This window comes from Lutjanus erythropterus, chromosome 9 (genome assembly GCF_056507025.1).
Source record: "Lutjanus erythropterus isolate fLutEry1 chromosome 9, fLutEry1.hap2, whole genome shotgun sequence".
Taxonomy (NCBI): domain Eukaryota; kingdom Metazoa; phylum Chordata; class Actinopteri; order Lutjaniformes; family Lutjanidae; genus Lutjanus; species Lutjanus erythropterus.
In genome coordinates this window covers 23326739-23349587 of record NC_139325.1, presented here as the reverse complement: position 1 = coordinate 23349587, position 22849 = coordinate 23326739, and the positions used below count along the sequence as shown (strand labels likewise).

The window sequence follows — 22849 nt, the reverse complement described above, 5'->3', positions numbered from 1 at the left end:
GTAAACAATTTGGTTTTAATAATCAAGTAGTTAAGATCCATACTATACATTGGTGGAATGAAACTAAATGCATTTACTCAAGTACTGTACTTAGTGGGCAAAGTGATCAACTGCCCCGGGACACCAAATGCTCCAAAATTTTGAGATACTTGAGTATTTCCATGTTATGCTTCTTCATACTTCTACTTCACTAAATTTCAGAGGGGAATTTATCTGCTAACTTTAGTTGGTTGCTTTACAGATTCATATTAATAATGCAAAATATAACAAACAAATAAATGCGATGTGTATTATAGGTTAAGAAAAAACTTAATCCCACAGCAAATTCACAACCTATCCAGAAGTAAATAAAGTAATTAAAATGAGCAATAATTTGATTATCATTGATAATTATAATTTAATAATATAATCTGTATAATTCTAAAATGTGCTATCATTTAAATTTTACTCTTGGTACTTAAAGTGAAGTTTGATGTTAATACTTTTGTAAAATTATGAATGTAGGACATTTACTTGTAACAGAGTAACTGACATTGATGCTTTTGTACTGAAGAAGAGTTTTGAATGCACAACCTGTACTTGTAGCAGGACATTTCTTCACTGTGGCGCTAGTATTTTCACTTTTCCTGCCTTTTCACATGGTCACCTGTCCAATAAAAATATTTCAAACAAACTGGACAAACTGGTATGGAAGTACTGTAGGCACAGACACTGAACTAAGTTGAATTTTAAGATTAAACACTAAAGTGGACCTTTCAACTTTCTAAATGAGGTGTCTACAGATAAAGACTTAAATGGAACCACTTAAATGAAAGTAATTAATGTCAAGGCTTTAGATGCACTGATATCATATTGAATCACTCAATTTGTCTTTAGGTACTCATGGGAATATAAATACAAATGTTCCACTACTAATTTAATCCATTAAATCAAAGACTTGTAAAAAGCTGTCTAACAAACTGTGTATGACATTTGCTGTTTATGCTTGTGTTTGACACACCTTGAAGGATGAGAGCATGTCCTTGGTACGCGTCACAGTGACCTCAAACCTCAGGCTGAGAACCGGTTAGGGACGGGGCCGACAGGGAGCAGTGGAGTGCCGGCAGGTAGGGCAGCATCTCCGGGACACCTGAGACCAGCTGTGACAAAGAGAGGACTGATCACACACAGAGGCTCAGAGAGAGAAGCATCTGGGGAACAGACTCCTCCTGAGAGAGGACAGACACTCGACATCTGTACACACCTGCGGGGAATGTTTGTTACTGGTGTTGTGACCATATTGTGGTGACACTTTGAGCAATGGCTGTAAAAATGTAAAGCTGCAGGTAGGGGGTGCTAAAGTGCAACATCTCAGGGTTACTCTATCGTTTTCCTCTCTGATAAGGTGTAGCTGATAGAAACACGTCAAGAGCAACAGGGAGACAGAAGATACATGGATGAGACTGCTGGTTCATGTTGGTTTCTTCTGGCCCTCATGTGCTCTAGTTTACTATGTGTGTGAAAATGTGATGTATGTGTTCGCACGCACACAGAAGCACTGGTGTCTTTTTCCCACCAAGGTATTTCATGCTGGTGTTGAATTCCTTGGGACCGGAGTAGTGCACTGTTTCCCATATTTACTGTAGGCATATATCTTAGTGTTTCATTCGTTTCTTTGAACAAAACTAGATTTTATTGTTACTTTTAAAGGTTAGATTATTATTTAATCTATAAACTAAAAAAACCTGAAAGGATTGGGACCAGGTAAGACCACAGTCACGGAGTCGTCACTCTGCCCAAAAGCGTCGTTCTGCACTACACAAGAACACAGTTAAAACAACCGAGGAGCTAACAGAACACTGGTCAAGCATCAGGGAGAAGAAAATACTGAATCTGTCAAAAAGTAGGCTTTTACGTAACTATGACTGTTCAAAATTAGAATACATAACACATGATGCAATATTTACAGGAAATTATCTTTGCAAAATTCATCCAAATTGCTCATTTTACTCATTTTACTCAACTTACTGCAGTTAATATGTTCGCTATTTAGGTTTATTACACAGTTTATCAGTTGTTGTGTACTGTTATTGTTATGCCTTATGTAATATGTCATTCAGTCGGGTCAGTTTAGTAAGTTCAGTAACTAATGATTATTTTCATAGCTGATTAATCAGTTGGCGACCCAAAGATAGTTTAGATCAGTTAACTGTCATAGAAGAGTAAAGAAACCAAAAATATTCACCTTTAAGAAGCTGAAATCAGAGAATTTTAACTTTTTTATCTAGAAAAATTATAAAAAACAGATTAATCGATTATCAAAACAGTTGGCGAATAATTTAAAAATTGATTAATAGTCAGTTAATCATTACAGCTCCAGTCCCTTAAAAAAAGATTGGGATCCATTGGAGTAGTCCAAGACCATTTGGTCTAGGAGTTTATCTACCCCTACATCTATAAATTGCCCCATTTCTCACAGGACTCGCTGTTCTTTTGTCCAGCCTGGAGTAGACCACCAACATCCCCACCACACCTGATAAAATGTGTGATGTGAGCAACAGTCTGATGTGGTACTTAAAGGATAACTTCTGTACCCTACCATCTCTCATGTTTTTGTGGGTCTAACGTAGACAACAATATTTGAAATTGGTCCAGATCGCCTGGGATTGCTGCAGCAGCCAGAGGCAAAACTGAGCTACAATATAATCCTAAGAGACAACTGTTCACCGTCAAAGTTCGTCTACTACAAGTGTTCATTTTTGCCACTGATAGGCTCAGATTGTTATTATACGTGTTGGATGACATTATGGGAAGCATTGCTACAGAACCTGCAGCGCTCCCACTCAATTCTGGACCAATTTCAAAAATTGTTGTCCCCATTAGTCACGCAGACTCAAAAACATGGGAAAATAGGGTTGAAAAATACTAAAGTTACCCTTTAAGCACAGTTAATTTCCTTGTCTGAATGAATACAGAAAGATAGAGATCACAGGGCAGAGCTAAAACTCTTCGTCCTTCAGACAAAGTCTGGGCACCAAAAAATGGCTGTCCAAATCTGAAGTCATGCGTGCTAGGTCATCACTGAGTAGGAGGCAGAGAGGAGGATGGGACGGGAAGATCGATAGCGAAGGGCAGAGAAATCATTCAGAGACATGGCCAGATGAGTTTTTACAGTATTGATCTGAGCAGTTTACATTCTTATCCCAGCTTTAAAGCTGGCAAAACAAAAGTTGTAAAACGAAAAGGTGAGATGAAAGAAGATTGGGTAGAAAGACGAATTAAAAAGAACCAGAGACTGTGAGAGAAGTGTGTGTGTGTGTGGTGAGTGTGGAACTATGTCACAGAAGAGCACCCTATGACAAAGAGAAGACAGGCTGACCTGGTCCTCCCACGCTGTACAAGAATGAAACCCTGAAAAAGCAAAAGCAACACAAGAGAGACCTCGAGTTCAACACGCACGCACGCACGCACGCACGCACGCACGCACGCACGCACGCACGCACGCACGCACGCACGCCCCGTTTTGTTTATTTGAGTTTCTCCTTTGCCAAGGACAGGGCCATTACACATCATTAACATCCAATGCACAATTAACTGACCTGAACACTGATGAGCAAAGTCTGGCTGACCCCATGTCTCCATGGAAACGACCTCCAGCAGACCAGAGCCAGTGTCTGGTCCACTTGTCAGAACCCCCGGGGAGTCCACGGTGACAAGCCGTGTCCTGTCACACACTGACACAGAGCGCGGCGCACAGGGCAGATGGCATCTCTGGTACACAAGACAACAACACATAGCGGTCATGACAAACAGACCCTTTGATTTCTGGGTGAAATTTAATTTCCGTTGCTGCTACACTTTACTTAAAACTTTCTTTTTCACAGGTAAGGGTAGAGAGTGAGTGTCAAGGACACTTCAGCAGATACTTACTGATATAAAACTCAGTATTCTGATTTAAAGAATCTTCTAACTCACCACTCTGTTTATATACTGGTACAACTAGCAGTAAAACACCCCACTGATATATTTTTCTGACTAATTTTTTTGTAATCCTCAAGGTATCATGTTCCCACATCTGTCGAAAAGGTCTGTTTGGCTGACATCTTGGATTTGCGATGAAAATTGAAAATTTACATAATTTTTGGGCTACACATAACACCGAGACAACTGACCCCATTTTTTCTGTGTCAAACCATTGCACTTTAGCACAGGTGAGGTCCCCATGCACTGTATGGACATATTTTTCTAAATCACTTTTTTGTAACCCACAAGGTGTCAAGCAAAACAAATTTTGATATTGATATTTCCAACTTGAAATATTGTCCCGAGGAACTGTTTCGCAGTCATCATGGACTTCTGACAAAAACTGAAAATCTACTTAACTTTTAAACTAAACATCCTACAGAAACAATGGACCCCATCTTCAACTCATACTCTATTGTTTCAATAATTGTTCTTATTGATTGCCTGTCCATGTCTGCTTTATTTTTAATTTTGATGTCTGTATTAGAGTGTTGTATCTTGTGCTTTATTACTTAAAAGCCTAACCAGACAACAACCCTCTCAACGAATTCATACCTAAATTAAACAGAAAAAAAGACACAGAGACATATATACACACCCCCACATACAGACAAACACGTGTACACATGGAGTCTGTTGGTATTCAGCTGGAAGATTAAAAACAGCTGAAAACTGGATTAGAAAATTATAGTGAAAATGCAGTTGGTAATTGGATTGTAATAACACCATTTCCAGCACACTCATACTTTGAATGCTTATTGTACTGGTAATGGATGTGATAACTGATTGATCTGTAGCACAGTCAGCAGACTACTTGCACAATCTCCCCATTTTCCGCAGTCCCGATTATCCTGACTGTCACTGATGTATGATGGGAGGATCCTGTTTACAGGAATCTTTATGCTGCATGGAAACATTAAATGTGGGTGAAAATCGGTTTAGACTGACCCACTCCAGTCACACTGTGCTGCATAGAGAGAGACTGAAGGTAAGACAAACTTCAAAAGAAAGAGATTTTGCTTGGACAGGTTTTACATCTACCTTGTCTAGGTAACAGGAGATAAATATGATGAAATGTGAGTGTAAGTGTGTATCCCTCATGGGTTGCATCACGGCAGTTGTAGGTGCATTAGGATGGGTCTGCTTTCCTGTTTATCATTCAGAATTTCACAGAGGAATAGTGGTCCCTGAGCTCTACAGTCACAAAGTTGGTGATTTAGTAAACACTAGTGCAGGGCCTGTTCAGGGTATGAATGTTCAGACCGCGTGCTTGTTTGGAGCAGGCCGGTTGCTTGGCCCCTGGAAGTGCTGCTTAAAACATTTGAGAACTGCTCATTTGATCGACTTCGCACTCTGCTCGGCACTCCCTTGGGTCCTCAGCAATATACCCGCTAATGTGCTAAGTTGATAGGATGAACTGTGCTTGAGATTTGTGAAGGACAGTCACACACGCATAGCCTATACAGACAGAGTCTGTCCTTTATAGTTAGACAATGCTACTAAAGCACCAACCAGGGTTTCCACAGGTTTCCAATCCTGCCCACACACCTGGCAGACTCAATCACGAGCAGAGGTCAGCTATCAATCCTTATGTGAAAGACCCTTGTAGTAGCATCAGTGTAATTCAATACTAATTAAAATCAAACTTATCAGAAAAATGAACATGATGACATATGACCTTTACTGTAGCTGGCCATCAGGTCGTGATCAAGATTTTTTGGCTTTTCTTATGGAGAAATGCCATGTTGTTCATCTTTAAACATGTCAATGGTCTGGACCCAAAGAATCCAGGAAAAAAAAAAGAATTTTGCTTGTGAGATTCAAAACTTATAGGCCAAAATGTAGTTTGTTGTGTGGCCATACTGCACCAGATTCAACACTGCAGTTCTTTGGGTCCTGGGCAATACACCTGCCAAGTGTGCAGTCGATCAGATAAATGGTTGTCAAGAAAATTGCAGAACATACCTAAGAGATTCCTTTCCTTTTAGTTAGCTAAAAGCTAAAACACACAGACATCATGCATACACACAAGCTCGCATGCACGAACACAGAAACAGACTACTACACACACCTCTGCAGGAGTGAGGGTCACCGTGATGGATGCTACCCCTGAACGGCCGTGAGTATTAAAAGCCCGGCGACCTGGTGAAAACAATCAGTCATGTCAGTTTGTCACAGCTTGAAATTAATCATTCCTGTGTCTGCGATAATTTCCTGCATTAATTATTCTGACCATGTAGCTTAAATAGTCTGTGCGCTGAGAGTGTGTCTGCCAGCACCGTGTGTGAAAGAACATTTAGGTAGATGAAGAGGAGTTTGAGGAGTCAGTGAGGGGGAAGTAAGGTTGTCAAACTGCACCCCCTTCTGGTTGAATGCTGTAAACTGCAGCACCACACCCCTGTATATATGACACTGGGGAGAAAAGAAAACGCTATAGAAAGATGGAGAGGATGGAAATAGGAGTAGATAATTTCTTTGGCTCTTTTCAGTGGTATAAATACTAAAATACCAAATTATTTGTTCAGATCATTTAGCAGAACAGTGAGTAAAGTGACAGAGGGACATGAGTTGGAGGGAGAAAAACAGGGTGGCAGGGAGAAGATGTAAACACAAGCTGTTTCTACCTACTGAGAATGTTTGAGCACACCGCTTTGTGCTGGCTAACTGCAGCGGAGCTCCTAATGGAGGAGACAGATAATGTGTTAGGACTGCTGTCAATAGTTTGCATAGCAGAGAGGCTCAGAAAGTGTAAATATGTAATCACTAGCCAGATGCCACTCAGTTGTTTCGGTTAGCCAAGTCGTTAGTGAGCGTGTTTGCACAAATGTATTATTTCCCCTGTCAGAAAAGTTCTGCAGTCAGAAAAAAATGCATTTGATTAGTGTAACCATGCATATTTTAGCTGGTAGCTTACACAAAAAACAACAAGATAAATGATGTATTTAAGCAATAATTTCTAAAGGATATGTTTCAAAAGAGACCACACTGGCAACAATGTGAAAATGATGCAACTGAATGAAGCCTCATTACAGAAAAATGTCCTGGCTACTCATCCTGTCTTAATTTTCAAAGACAGGATTTTTCATGTCTTTCTGTTACAGAAACAATACCTAAACACATGGCTGTTTCTTATCCTATCTCAGACCTCGTATCTTAACAAATCCTAACTATAACTGTAAAATGGTTGTGTCTAAAAGGCAGCCTGAGAATTGTAAAATTCTCATGAGATCTGTACTAGTCCCTGTGCTGTAATTGCCGAGCTCTCATTGCCTTGACGACGCATCCTTGTGATTGCCAGAAAGTCTTTCTAATGTTATAAAAGGATCTATTTTAACCATAAACCATGACCTTTTCATAAACCTACCCAAGTAGTTTTCTTCTTAGGATTTCTACATGGGTATGTTTAAGAATAAAAATTGCCTTTCAATCATATTATTTTTGTGTTGATGTTGTTCTCCCATCTTTATTGCCATACAGACTTAACAAAAGTGGTGCTGCCATTTTTGGCTGTTATTTTAAAATTCAGGTGAGGATATGTACCATCCTAACTTGTGAAATTCTTCAGTTAGGACAATAATGTAACAGCTAAACTCCTATCCTAAAATAAGATTGGGTCTCTCATCCTAATTGTAGTAAGGAATCACATTTCTACAATACCAAAAATCCTAGGGCTCGGTTGCACCAACAAGGATTCATTTCAAACCTAATTAAATCATGGCTTAACTTTAAATTATGTTACACCAAACTTTCAAACTAGTATAACATTAACAAAGATTAAATTTAAACCTGTATTGAACCATTGATTTTGTTTTTAATCTAGACCTAGAAGTTTAATTCTGTTGCACCAAAACTTTAGACTCCAATTTAAAATGTGATCCAGTAACTTTAAACTTACACTTTAGGAGGTTTACCTTTTTAAAACAGTTGCCTTACTGAAATGAACTGAGAAAAATAATCAAGTTCCTCAGCCAGCAATTTCTTTTCTCAAAGGAAGACAAATTAGAGTTTTTTATGAGCCATCATGCATAGGCTAACTGGGCTAACTAATGTTTTGAGCTAGCTAGCAACCAATATAACTTTTTTTTAAGCAAAATAGCAAACAATGTAATATTTTGTTAACTTTTTAGTTAGCTAGCAGAAAATGCAATATTAAGGAATACAGAGCAAGAAGAAGATTAGCAGTTTCACTTACTGGGTCCCGACAGCATTCACATTTATTATTTATTTTAATTTGTTTAAAGAAGCATCTCCATATTTATTTTACTCCATTTAATTGGTAAACTTGGATTTACTAAACAGAGATTAGTTAAAATTGTGCAACAGAGCTCTGCTTAATTTTGAATCTGGATTCAATTATTTTAAACCTAGTGTTGCTAAACTCTGATTAACACTTTTCCAATATTAAATTAAACTGTCGGTACAGTCCAGTTTGTACTATTACTGAGATAATATAGGATTCTTTCTATAATGAGGCTTCTGATGCAAAAGTTTCAGGGTTCCTGGAGCTCTTTTCATTCATCCATTCATTCCATTCATCCATTGCCTTCTTTATCCACTTGTTTCTACTCAGGGTTATAATGATCTAGGATCTATTTGTGTATCCATCTGAAGAAAGGGCACACACAAACATCCTCACAATAGGCAATTTACAGTCTCCTGTCCACCTGGCCTACATTCCTCTGGCAAGTGAGAGAGTGCCACAGCAACACACAGAGACTGAAACAAACATGTCTAATATTTAGCACAAAACAGCCATGTTGTTAATTAGCAAATTGTGACATAAAAGGCGTAATGCAGTGACCAAAATGTACTGTATGCGTTTATGTACTCATCCTTTAAAACAATGTAAAATTGTGTAGAACTGTTGACCAAACACAGTGCAGTAAATCACTACAAAATTAAATGTAACCCCAAATCCCCAACAATTACTACTATCATTAATGGTCCTTCAGTGCAACATGAAATAAAAAAAAATGAAATGTGATTTTTTTTTTCACATTACCTCATGTCCCACCAAATCTATTTGACTTGAATGTTCAATTTGTAAACTACTCAAGCCTGTTCCTGTTGGAATCACCCAATCAACAGCTTTGTCTGAACTCATTAAAAATAAACAGTCGGTGTGAAGTACACGCTGATTGCTAATCAACAGTTTCACAAACGCACACGTGTGAGTGTGTGAAAGCATGTGTGTGTGTTTTTGTGACTCCCATTGCTCGGCATTCTTTCTAGTCTGTGTAAGGAAACTCCCGTCTGATACTGACACAGACAGTTGCTATGGAAACCAACATCAGTTTTCGGGCAAGTAACTGGGGAGGGATGAAAGGAGGTAGAGAGAGCGGGGGGGGGGGGGGGGGGGGGTGAGCAAACGCACAGGTTTCAAATGAATATGAAATTCTCATGTAATCCTGTGTGTGTGTGTGTGTGTGTGTGTGTGTGTGTGTGTGTGTGCGTGTGCGTGTGCGTGTGTACGCGCGTGCATCCAAGTCTCAACATCTGTCTATGGGTGCATAAGTGTGATAAGCAGAAGGTGTAGTGCTAGTAGCAGGGAAGAGGCAAGACCGAACAGAGTGGAGGAAATAAAACTGAATGAAGAAACTTGTGCTGTGTGCTTGCGGGGTGCTGGGACTGTGGGCAGGGTGGACCAGACAGAGGAAGAGGAGGAAGAGAGGGAGAGAAAAAGACAAAAGAAGCAGGGGAGCTACAGCCCACTTTCAGCCTCTTCTCCTCCTTTGATGGCTGGTGGCTAGGGGTTAGTTAAGTTTTAATACTGACAAACACCAGCCACTGAGCAGGCACACATGCACAAGGTTAATACAATAATCAACCTTGAGTACTGATGTCAAGAGACAACTCTAGAGTCGGGATAAGATGCTAAAAATATCTCATTTAACTTGAACCAAATAGCAGAGTCCCACCTGCATGCTGAGAGCCAGACAATTAACACTGCTGGTATGCTGCTGACTGTTCCTAGGCTCTTAATTGGCTGACTGCCTCGACCATGAGCCTGTCCACATCCTCGCACAAAGGGCCAGAGACCATGACTTGAGACCTGCCTCATATACAATGAGGCGTGACACCCTGACAGAGGGCACCACCTCAGAAACAGAAACCTAAAAAGAAAGAGAGTAAAGGTTCACAGAGACATCATTATAAGGGCCTGAGCAGAGACTCGAAAACAGGAAGTTGCTGTAACCTTGGTGCATACTGTCCAATTTAACTTCACACATTTGATAAGCATCCCAGTCTGGAGACATCTACATGAAAATATTCAGTCATAGTCATCGTGCCACCTGTTGGAAACAGGAAATGTCATGTTTTATTCATTTATGTGCTTCTCCCAGCACGTAAATCAAATCAAATGTAGTCAGAAAAGCCCTAAGACCTATGCAATGGTTTATGGTGAAAATTGTGAGGTTTTGTTGAATGGCGGTGACCTTGCAGCACAACTAATTTTGATGTTTTGCCAGGAAATCTGCCCCAAATTTAACGTTTGATAAAAGCTGACGACAAGTACATATCAACTAGGGAGTCATAGTGCCATTAAATTCTCATGGTGTGGTTTACACTTGATATACTGGAACATAGGGAAGCATTAGTGGGTGTTTTCTAGTGTAACCAAGTGAACACAGGAAATTATATTAAAGTTGATTAAGCACTGCTGCTGCCACTCAGCTCATGTGCGAGTGTGAGGGAACAATCATTGCTGCTTATAGTGTTAATTAATATTTGTCTGTTCAACCACCAAAATTATGCCTGTATTCAAACAGAATACCAGAAGAGGCTGTAGTTTATATCAGAAGTCACTTTAATTGGGCAAATGTTCATTGGCAATGCAATTGTTATGCCTACAAAGGACCAAAATGATTGAATATAGGTATATAATTAATTATGACATGTATTTCCATATCCTCATATTGTACTTTTCATCTCTCTCTCTTTTAATTAACTAAACTAAGTTTGTTTGTCCCACTGACTGTCTTTCTACCACCTCCTATTTAATCTGCGGAATACTGAAAAATCTAAATAAACTTTAGCTTTACCAGCCCACATCGATATTTAACATCCTGGCATCTTTCTGGTGCATTTACCAACAGCCCGGCTAAATCTTATTGATTATATCTTTAACTATGCCAAGGTAATCTTCGAATGGACTTTTTCTGAACAATAACGAGCAACTTCAGATCGAAGAAATAGAAGTTTCCATGGCATGATTTGTACATTCCTGTATAATGTATTCAGATGCACCCCTAAAAGAGAGAAAAAAGCCACAGAGAAAAAGAAAGAGTGAAATGGGAATTAATTTCTAAGTGGCATTGGGCTCTTTCTGTGAGAACAGAGTGCAGAGCAGTTACAGGTAGCAGAGTTATGTCAGTGGAAGTGGCAACAGTTGAAGTCCTGTTAGGGGAAGAAGCGAAGCACAACTCCCCTGTGGCATCATTAAAAACCCCATCGTCCCTCCCTTCATCCCGATTCAACTGAACAGTCTGAAAAATAGGTCAATTAACAACCTCTGCTCTCTTACTCCTCTCTCTCTCTCTCTCTCTCAGGCATGTCCCCTGCATGCAGCCTGAGGGGAGTGTGGGCGGCTAGCGTTGCCATGGAGCTAACATTGTACTGGTCCACTTCTGTAGTGATGGTGACAAGGGTGCGTCCTGGACCAAATGCTTTTACCTGCACTTCAACCTGAACCACAATCAATAAAGTTTAGGAACACTTCTAGATGCAGAGTATGGAAAATGCATTTTTCATGCATTACAGAAAAAAGAAAAAGGACAATGAATTTACTCTTGCACAGCAGCCAGCTCCCCAGAGACCACATGAGAAGCACTTCACCAACTGTATTGGCTCTTTCTATGAATGATGATCCTCTTGTTAAACTGCCTGGCTGGAAATATACGTACTGTTCACTTTACTGGATAAGTTCCTGCTTGGGCGCTGACCAACATTCTCAGGTCCTGACACACATAAAACATTGATGGATTTCAAAAAATTAAGGGGCTCCAGATAGTACAGTGAGGGTGTGTTAGATTTTAATGCCCAGGAAGCTGACTGCACACTAAACTGAAGCGTGAATGGATCAGGTAGACATTTAAGAGCCTGTAATCTGATCTGTTATACCAACAAATGCATGCATTAATAATTTTATCCAGTATCGGTAATGGAATGTCAACATTACTTCTAGGTGTGTGTGTGTGTGTTTGCAAACTAATCCAATCAAGTCTATAATGGATTTAGCATGAGACTTAGTTAATTGAACAGAAAGGACAGAAAGCATATTGCCATAACCTCCTGAGCCACTTATTGTGTGCATCCAGTACCATTAAATGAAAATGTCTACGTAGGTGTCTATGAAAGTAGAAGCTGGCAGTAAGTAAGTGAGGGATAGTGATGTGTGTCCACAACTCTTGGGCCAAACCAGGCAGAGCTGAAGACCAGAAAAGCCACACACACACACACACACACACACACACACACAACATCATCACTAATGTAAGATGCTAAAGTGCTGAGGTACAGAAAAGTGCAGTACTGAAGATGTGGAGATGCTAGGCAGGCACTGACTCAGCCCAAAAAACAACAAAAACAATATGCTGTGGTAGTACATATTATCTGCTAGAATTCCACTTTTTCTTTTTCATGTCTGCCCCTGCTTGTATTTGTTTGTTGCTGTTGACCTTGCTTGTGTTGTTGTTGCTGTGCTGTTTGTTTCTGCCTTGTTAAACTGTGATTTGCGCTGCTTTTATTGCAGCCTGTCTGTTTTCTGTTTATATCTGTCTGCGTTCTGCTTTTACTGTAATTAGCATGCCTTTACATCATGATAATTGCCCTAACTTCTTTCTTCTCCTTGAGAAATAACAAAAATAAATAAATAAGTCCAAAGGTGGTACTGACTGTGAGGGAGAAGACCTCTCCATGGGTAAGAGGAGTAGAGGTCCCCTGAAACTGGGTGAGGGAAGACAGCATGGTGTTCTTCCTGCCAGCAGACAGCATGACCTGAACCCACACATCTGGACAAGAGAAGAAATATATATAACTAAGAGGAAGCATGAAAGTGTAAAATGTCAAGATGTTACTGTTCATATGCAAGACAACAGGAAAAAGGACCCAATGGGAGTTAGGTCCTCTGTCCTGTTGAATACTAAGGAAACACAATAATTCTCCACCAACTCCTGGACCTGAAGAGACTTCTTTTGTAAAAATTGAATTTACTTTTTCATCACTCCCAACAGAGGCCTTACCAAACTGGTACTCAACTGTGCTGCTGGAGAAAAAGGGGAGAGGTTATGGTTCATCACTCATGTCTTTAGGTCTTGTCCCTCCATTCAGACATTCAGTACCAAGGGTAAAAATTCTAGGTTTTAATATCTGGACATCATTCACAACACTACCTTGGACATATCCCTGATGGATAGAGTAAAATGACACTTACCTTCCAAAGACAAAATATTGTTTTCAGAACAACTGCCAGCCTACAGGCCTCTTTGTTGATATTGTTAAACATTTGCTAAATCTCTACAACAGATATACAATGACAAAGAACATTTGTTCCTTGGCCTATGCTGTACCCTTCCACCAAGTTTCATGAAACTCAGACAAGTAGTTTTTCTGTAATCCTGCTGACAAACAGACAAATAAACAGACCGAACCAAAAACATAACCTCCTTGGTGGTGGAAATAATAACGAAGATGCTTACAGTTTCTCAACATGAATACAGACCACGGGAGGCAAACTGATACAGTTTGGGTCGAAAGAAGATCGCAGATTAACAAACACAAACAGGCTGAAATGGCTGTAACACAAAGGCAATGGGACATATGAGTGTGGGAGTATGGCTGGCGTATGTATTCTGGGACTAAATGAGGGACAGGTGTGGAAGGAGCAGCAGGATCAGGTGACTGGCAAAGGGCGGGGAACTTCTGATATGAGGACATCTGGTTGACAGATGGGGACTGACAGGGTCACAAAAAATAAGGACTAGGGAGAAGGAGACGGGTAGAGATGACAGAAGAGGTATAGTGTAGTTCTAACATTTTTCTTTTGTCTGTTTTCTTACAGTGCGTGTGTGTGTGTGTGTATATGCATTCACCTATCCTGTGGTGGAGTATAGAGGGTTACCCATTGTCCGAAACACAGTCTTTTTCTCACTATTATTCCTCCTTTCATCATCACCACGGCAACATCACTGTCTCTGACTGTCTCTCTGAGCAGCTCTACCTGCACATGCATTAGCACACACAAGTATTTTTCAGAAATCAATACTGCCTCTAATCCACCCCATTGTATGTACATTAATACACACATGCATGCACATGCACACACACGTACTAACGTGTATGTGTTGGTCTATGTAGGTCTGTCCCTCTGGTTGCCAGGGAAACAGCAGGACATACAGCACCAGAATGAGGGGTTCATAGATCTCCACTTCCCGGTGAACTGTGACTGGTGGAGTCATCAGAAGGTGTTTACTGTCATGAAAAGGATGGGAGAGTAAGTAACAGTGTGTGCTTGTTTGTGTACGTGTGTGTACGTGTGTGCTTGCTCCTGTCTAACAATGCAGAAGAGCTAAACATGTCCACAACATAATGTGTTTTGTTGATACAAGCTTCCAGTACACCACTCATCTCTCCTGTTAGACATAAAAGATCCTGTTGCGATGGGAACAGTCTCCCGCTGACAGAACCCGGTGACATTTGGGCTGCTTGTTATGATGATAACATTATAGTTGACAGGTGTATCACATGATCGTAGACCAGTCCAGGCAGGTGATAATGGTGGCCGACCTCCAGCATCCATCTGTCTGCCTTGTGTGTGTGCACACACACAAACAAAAACACATGAGCCATCTCGCCAATACAGGAGTGTGGGGTTAGGTCTCTGCTTTTAAGCGTAATGAGGCAGCTGGACTCCACAAGGCAGACAGAGCAGCAGGGCACATGAAGTTCAGCACAATCAACCAACCCTAGAGAAAAAGATATATTAGGAAAATGCACTCCTGTGATGGTGCATGTTAGGTGAGAGTGCAAACATTTAAGCTATGTATTTTCTTCTTGTTGTGCTACTGATAGACATTAAATACATAGACGCCACATGGAACATTTCAGCTTGTTGTTGCGATACGTCAATGTTGTCATATAAAGCTATATAAAATGCTGTCCAGTGTCCATTCATATTATATGGTCAAACTGTCCTCAGGGGTACAAACATTTAGCAAAAACTTCCTTATGTGAAGTATTTAATTTCAGAGATAAGGGAGAGGATTAGAATTCAAATTATTCTCAGTCACCTCTATGAAGTTGGGATGAAGGGTCAACTTCTGGCCAAGACGAATGCATTCTTTAATAATTCTTTAAGCAAAGCCTGTACAGTATATCACAAGAATCCCTAAAGAACAAAAAAAGAGCAAAAATAAATGTTTTATGACAGCTAACCGTTACGGATGTCAAACACTCAATGTACCACATAAAGTCTGGACAGCTGTCAGTGTGGCTGTGTCCTGGTTAGGGCTGGGTATCCTTTAAAATATTACTATACCAATACCCCTAAAGTGATCCCGATACCAATGGAGTACTTAATTTGGCACCATTTTTCATGTTTTTCTTTATGAGGAACGCTTGTGGTGACTGGCTGTGAGCAAAACCATATAAAGAGTCACTTTTCTCAAACTGATTAACAAAACAATTGAATGCAGGCGTCATTTGACTGGAGAAATTTCGATACGACTTGGTAATGGGTTATCTCAATCGATACCTTAAAAATACTGAGTGTCGATACCAAGCCCATTGTTAAAAAAAAAAAAAAAACAGTGAAAACGTCGGCTTTGTTTTTTCTACAACTGCACATCTAATTTACATTTTTCAAAATGTGTTCTTACTGATGTTACATTTTGGACATTTCTTGCTTTTGCTTTTCGGTAAATGTTCTTGAGTAATAGAATGTTCTTGCAGCCATATTCTTGTCATTCTTTGAGCTAGGTTTGGCAGAAATATACAGGGTTGGACATAAATGTCTTAAAATTTGAACATCTATCGGCCACTGACAGATAAATGTTTTAAATTCACCAGCTACTCAATAGTAAATCATTATTTTGTGTCTGAAATCCACCAGTCAGATTCATATTTTACCATATTTTTGGCTGGTGGCTGGTGCTAATTTCCCACCCTGGAAAAATATATCCCAATTTTCTTTTTCTCTGGATCCTTTGCAATCCTCAGCTCTAACTGCAATCCTGAAGGCTAAATGGTTTTCCAGAGAAAACTGAGACAGAGACAGGCAGAGAGAGAGAGACAGAGAGAAACAGGGTATTAAAAATTATGCTGTGGACATAACTTGGCATTAAAATTATAGAGCACAATCATGACAATGCACATAGCCTGAGAGAAATGATGAATGCCCAGGGAGCAAAAGAGCTTGCCAGTAAATAACACAGATAACAAGCCCATTGCATCTGGGTATGCACTGTGCCCTGGGCAAAGCAGTGCCTCAGGCTGCCTGGCTTTCACACCTCTGTTACTCTGTTTTATTTTCACCCTGGGCTAGACACACAACAGGCTGGGCTCATATGATGACTGTTTAATGAAAAATTGAAAATCAATTTTCTCTGTCAAGCAGAGATTGTGTGAATGCTGTGACAGCCATCATGCTCATGTAATTTTACTTACACATGATAAGACCTGAGTAGATTAGTGTGGGTCAAATTTGGGACAGGAATTGGTGTTTAATTTAGATAGCTTTGACTCAACTATCACCAATCAGTAAGAAGACTGAAACATAAGAAAGGTACTTTACAAATAACAAGTTGTTGTTAAGATCTCAATAGACTGACTGTGACTCATTATTTAACACCATGAGGTAGGGCCAATGAGCAAATTTCTATTGAGTTTGGCACATTTTGACAATCCACACACAAACAATGTAATATTGCAGGTCTCTCCTATTCTGAACAGTGATTTCTTCACTACTCTGATGACAAATTTAGTAGAGATGGAACTGAGTATATCCAGTATTATAAATCCAGTATCAGTATCCAGCACCAATATTGATCTATTTCAATTCCTGGATATCGGCCTAACGTCACAGATCCACTTTCATTGTTTTTGATTGAAATTTATGTGCTACGGAGTGAGAAACAAAAGACAAAGAACAGTTTTCATAGCAACTGTCTATCAATATATATCCTACGGAACATGCGTCCCAAATCCCTGTAACAAAAGATGGCTGGTTAAAACTTTAAACAATGATAAAACAAGAATAATTACCAACATAAGCCACCATGTTCTGTACAAACATATTACAAACGCTAACAAAAAATAAGTAACGAGCACTGAACATGCTTAGTGAAACACAGTCCTTGAATTTAAACCGACGTAGAACTTTTCACCACTAAACTGAACTTCACTTTCACCCTTATATAAACTTAGTGCCACTACTACCAATAATAATAATCAATAAAAAGAGCTTTGGTACTGGTATAGGATTGTATCAGCAGATATCCAAATTCAGGTATTGGATCAGAACTGAAAAAGGGGATCCATACATGTCTAGAAATTTAGGTTTCCCATTATTAGTCACGGTATTTGAAAACTTTCTAGAGCAGCAATGATTTGTTGATCAATCGATCAGTTGTCAACTATTCACTTAATCGCCAACTACTTTGATTAATTGTTTTGAGTCATTTCTAGATACAATAAATTGTCCACATTCTCTGATTTAAGCTTCTCATATGTGTACATTTTCTGGTTTCTTTAGTCCTCTACGTCCGTAAACAAAACAAGACATTTGAGATCATCAACTTAGGCTTTGGAAAACAGTTATTTATTATTATTATTATTATTATTATTATTTTAACCATTTTCTGACATTTTATGGACCAAACACAACTAATCAATTAATTGAGAAAAAGATAGACAGATTAACTGATAATGAAAATAATAGTTACTGGCAGCCCTAAAACCTTGTACTCAATTACTACAATTATTTGACAAAACCACAGGGTCTGTTCTATTAAGACTGATCAAGTGAAAAACTGTAAAAAGTCAAAGACAACAGAAAACTTAACTTCACCCCATTTCCACAGCTGCCTATTGTAAGCATTATTCACTGCTAAAACTTTTTCCTGACCCACACTTTGCTGGGCCTGCTACGGCAAGATTATAAACCTAACAAAGGATTACACCCAATTAGAATGAGGATGTCTGACAAACAAGCAAATCCTAAAACAAACAACATTGTCTTGTAAAATACATTTCTCACTGCAAGAAACACTGCCAACCACAATTAGAATTACAGAAAACGTGGGACAAAATAGGACAAACAATCTTGCAGTGTGACTGAATAAGTGACCTGAAAAGCCACAGGCATTTCAGACATAATCAGTTAAGAAATGACCTAAATGAATCTGTAGCTAAATCAGCCAATGTATGCCAGCACAAAATGACTTTTTTTCACCTTGTATTTGTGAGTTCTTTCTTATTTTTGCAGTACATTAGATTATTCTTGCTGCCCTTTAGTCTACTGTTTATTTTAGGAATATTACTTTACTTGCTTTTGAATATAATACTTGATTTATTTAATTGCTGCACAGGCACAAAGAGTCATAGGAGTTCAACTGCTGACTGTAATTTATATTCACTGTTGTTGCATCGACTCATGTCAGATAAAGGTTGCAGGAGGTTTACCGCAAACTTAATCATAACCAACACATTCTTGGTACAACCTTGACATTTTCCCTGACTATAACTTAATTTCAATTAAACCACAAATTATCTTTGCTTAACCTGAATGCAAATGCAGGGAAAACAAATTGAACATATTTTATCCTTACTTAGACAGCCATCCTTAATTAGCCGTATTAAAATAAGACACTGGTCCCCAGATTTGACAAAGGTAAGGCAGACACAGACATTACCCACACTGACTATTCACATGTCAACACATGTCTCCACTTCCTCTCATCTATGGTCATACTGTATGATGTTGGTGGTGCTGGTGTAGAGGACACTGATGAAGCAGAAACCAAGACCTGCTGGCTGCAGGTAGAGGGACAGAAGGAGGCTTGGATATCGAGACTGGACATGCACTCACTGTCTCCAGGCTGGATGATTTCCTGAAGTTACACACATGGATTAACACAAGCCCAGAAAGAGACAGATGCACAGACTCAGACACACACACACACCAGCACACAACAGATTACTTTGACTGTCTTCTCTGTTAAAAATAAGTTTAACCCATTCAAAAATTCATTCATCCTAGCTTGTATTTAGGTTTAGGACTAACATGCACTGATAGACTTTAATGGTACTCTAACATCCACCTGAGATGCAACCGTATGAAAATGTCATATCATAATCAGAGTAGCCATTATTATCACTATAATCACAGTATTGTTAAAGTGTGTTGAAAAAATGAAAAGCACTGATACACACACTGAAGTAATCCCACTAAGTTTTATACTGAACGCCTCTGAAAAATCTGTAATGGCATCATGTCCTTTGGAAGTCAGTGTTCTCAGTAATGCAAAACAAACCCATCTTGATGCCGCGCCTGTCTGTGAGATGGTTGCTAACTTTGGCTGACACTCTACAGTAACGTACAGTGAGTTTTTTGAAGCACAGTTATTGGTTATTACATTAATTAAAATTAGAAACTGCAATACTAACAGTCTGGAATTTTACTGCAGTTAATCATGAAACTAATTATCATTTCTTCCTAACACCCACACATTTTAGCACGTAACCTTCTATACCTTATTTATCTTTTTTTTAACTCAATGTTTTATTTCAAAGTATGTGTTTTTGTTCTATGTCCTGTTCTTACATAGTGAAATAGAAATGTTCACTGCCTTTATTGAAAAAACAAACAAACAAATAAAATAAAACCAGATTGTGATAACCCAGAGAGTTCAAACCTTTTTCATTTAAAGGAAATTAAAATTATTGATTATTATTGTATTTATTTATTTATTATTTATTATTAAAAGCACATTAAACGGTGTGTGTTTGTTCTTGATAAAGTATTCATAGTCAATGAATGATCACACAAGGATCACTATAAATTACAATCAAACAGCCAACAACATTTCTTCACTTGTTTGTCAAACTTCCCAAAAAAAAAAAAAAAAAAGTATTTCCTCCTTTTGCTGGGGACGCCCTACATTCCACTCAAGGACCCCTGTCTGTCCCCGGACCCTATATTGAAAGCCACTGTTATCACTAACCTAGCTTAGGTTCGCTAACGGCACATAATTATTTACTCACCAGACAAAAGGGGGTTTCATTTCTCAGCTGCAATTCTGCAGTGTCTTTTGAGAACACTATTTACTGTCCGGCCATTCAGCCTTGTTGATTGACGTTAGCTCAAATGCGAGGTGTCCAGTTAGCTAGCTTTCTATGTTCATCACGTTTCCTAAACTAAGAACAAGAAGAGTTTACTAATTTATAACCTAGCTGAAAACTTCAACATTTAACAGTTGTACGACCAAAGATTAAAAAAAAAATGATTTGTTCAAATCGGATTTAACGTTAAAAACACAACCGACTGACAAAACTAAAAATTAGCTACAGGTGGCTTCTCTACTTTCTCCAAACATCGCGAGAAGACATGCAAACTTGCGATATTGGTGAAACCATGGCAACCACAAGAAGGTAAACCTCGTTCATCATTTCGTCTATTTTCATTGCTTCACCAAAAATACTCATCTTACTTCATAAATGAGCTGACCACAGTCTCAGAGAGACAGGGGTAATATTTTTACAATGAGATATGAAAATACAGGTCCAAAATAAGCAAAATAGCCGTTAATGAATGAAATGAGTATAGTGGCTATTCAGTGTGAAGACGCAAACGAACTTGTTGTCTCACATTAGGATAAATTAATTAATAATACAGAATGACGCATCAGCTATCTAGTTAATCTGATCTGATTTTCCAAAGCACCGTAATTGAAGCCTCGTCGCACCGAAAATAGAACAATCTAGTTAAAAAATTTAATGCAAATTAAATAATAAAAAACAAACAGCAACACAGAAAACATGGACGCTATAATGTTATAGATATATACTTTATTAATTCTCTCTGATAAAATAAAATTACAAAATAATTTCAACCTCAAACGGCACTTTCCTTGTTCATAATTATTTAACGTATTGTTAATACATATATCATAATTGTCATGACGAATGAGAAGAATACTATAGTTTAGTAATATTAGATATCAGCTATAACTGCGTTTAATCATAATGGTAGAAAAGACTAAGCAATACAAAGCTAGATTTTGTTAACAGCATACTATACAATATTCCAAGCGTATGTAATTCAGTATTCCGGCCACAGCGTGTCGCTATAAGACAGTTTTCAATATTGTCTCCAATGCAAGGGTAGGCTTGTCTCTGTTCCCATCACACCATTACAATTCCCCTCAGATATACCTTAGTCCCTCTTTCTATGATTTATTTATTTCATAAACAGCTGCTCCTCCATGGCCATGTCTCCTTTATAAGGTTTATTTGTGTTCCCTTGTGTTCATCCAGTAGTCCACCTTGATCTGTTTTTAAAGCAGTGAAGAGCAGTCCATGTACAGCACTGTAACAAGTCCATGCCCAGATTTTCACAGTTATTCCCTCAGAAATATTGTCAAGATATCTGCAACGCCTCCTGCTATCTTTTGTCCCCAGTGACAGCAGCGTTCCCTGCCTCTTATTGAAGTCCATTTAAGAGAGAGCACTTTGGTTGTCGAGGTGTGTGTATATCTGTGTGTGAGTGCTGTGTGGGTGTCTGTTCCTGTGTCTGCATGGCAGTTTAAGTGATCGAGCAAGCAAAGAGTGTTTGAGTGTATTTCTTTACACAGAATACATTCATGATAACAGTGCGTTGTTGTGGGACTGCAAGCTTGAAAAAGAATGGCAGTAAGTGAGTAAGTAAGGTCTTCCTCCCTTCATAGAGGGTCATAGACACAACCGTACACTGTGAAAAAATATTAATCACATAAACTTATAATCACACAGCTAAATAACTGCTGAATTTTTTAAGTCAATTAAATTACTAACGTAAAAAATCTAGATTTTTGTAATTCTAAGTATATTTTTTTCAGAGAATGAAAGCAAAACAACAGATACTACAGCATCCCAGTCATTCTGACTCCGCTGACACCACCTCTCTGTAAAATAATAATTTATTATTGATGGCTATCGTTTCAATTGTTATTTTAACTGCCTTCACCGGACCTCTGGGTAGATCACCTCCAGTAAATTTAATAACTTAAAATGAGAACACTCACCAAATGTGGAGCATTAAGTTTGTGCAAGGCTCTGTCCTGTAGCGATTCATAAATAGTTATGATATAATCTTCAAAATCAATCAACCAGACTGAAATGCCACTTTAATAGATGGTTGTGTTGTTATCTGTTCTTCCTCCCAACAGCCATCAGTATTAATGCACTTGAAACAACTATAATTTGTCAATTTCTGAGATAAAAGAAAATATCAAACTCATGTCAGTACAACAAACCTACACTGTAAAAAAGTAGAGAAAACATCATTTCAAGGCAACTGTCCTAACAAAATTTTTGAGTTTAAAATTATACTCAAACTCTTAAATTATGAAACAAACACCACTTTCATCTTTGTAGGGTTGCAAATTGTGAACACTTTCTTTAATCGACCATTGTTAACAATAATAATTAATTAATCAATTAATCATTATTAAGAAAACATTAAAAAATTTCCTTACACTAAACAATACTAAATGCTTTTTCCAACTCAATCAAAGCTGTTTTTCCACAGCAGTATATTCTATATATATATATATATATATATATATATATATATATTTATATATATATATTC

The 22849-nt window shown here is 38.5% G+C and overlaps 1 protein-coding gene and 1 long non-coding RNA gene across 3 annotated transcripts; both read right to left on the bottom strand.

The window, feature by feature from the left end:
- Nucleotides 1-1006: 1006 nt before the first annotated feature.
- On the bottom strand, nt 1007-12964 carry LOC146321503 (uncharacterized). Of its 2 annotated transcripts, XM_084725690.1 has the most exons (6): nt 12898-12958; nt 9921-10115; nt 6631-6680; nt 6074-6144; nt 3579-3750; nt 1007-1139 (listed from the first exon to the last, which is right to left on the bottom strand). In XM_084725690.1, exons 1-6 carry the CDS (start codon nt 12918-12920, stop codon nt 1051-1053), a joined length of 600 nt encoding a protein of 199 aa, XP_084581816.1. In that variant the 5' UTR covers nt 12921-12958; the 3' UTR covers nt 1007-1050. The 2 variants fall into 2 exon arrangements, 1 of the variants encoding a protein (XP_084581816.1); XR_014771362.1 differs by lacking the exon at nt 6631-6680 and having other exon boundaries at nt 12898-12964.
- A 398-nt stretch (nt 12965-13362) lies between these two features.
- LOC146321502 (uncharacterized) lies at nt 13363-16931 on the bottom strand. Its single transcript, XR_014771361.1, has 3 exons — nt 16129-16931; nt 14333-14966; nt 13363-14221 (listed from the first exon to the last, which is right to left on the bottom strand). It is a non-coding gene; the product is annotated as an uncharacterized LOC146321502 (long non-coding RNA).
- Nucleotides 16932-22849: the final 5918 nt, after the last annotated feature.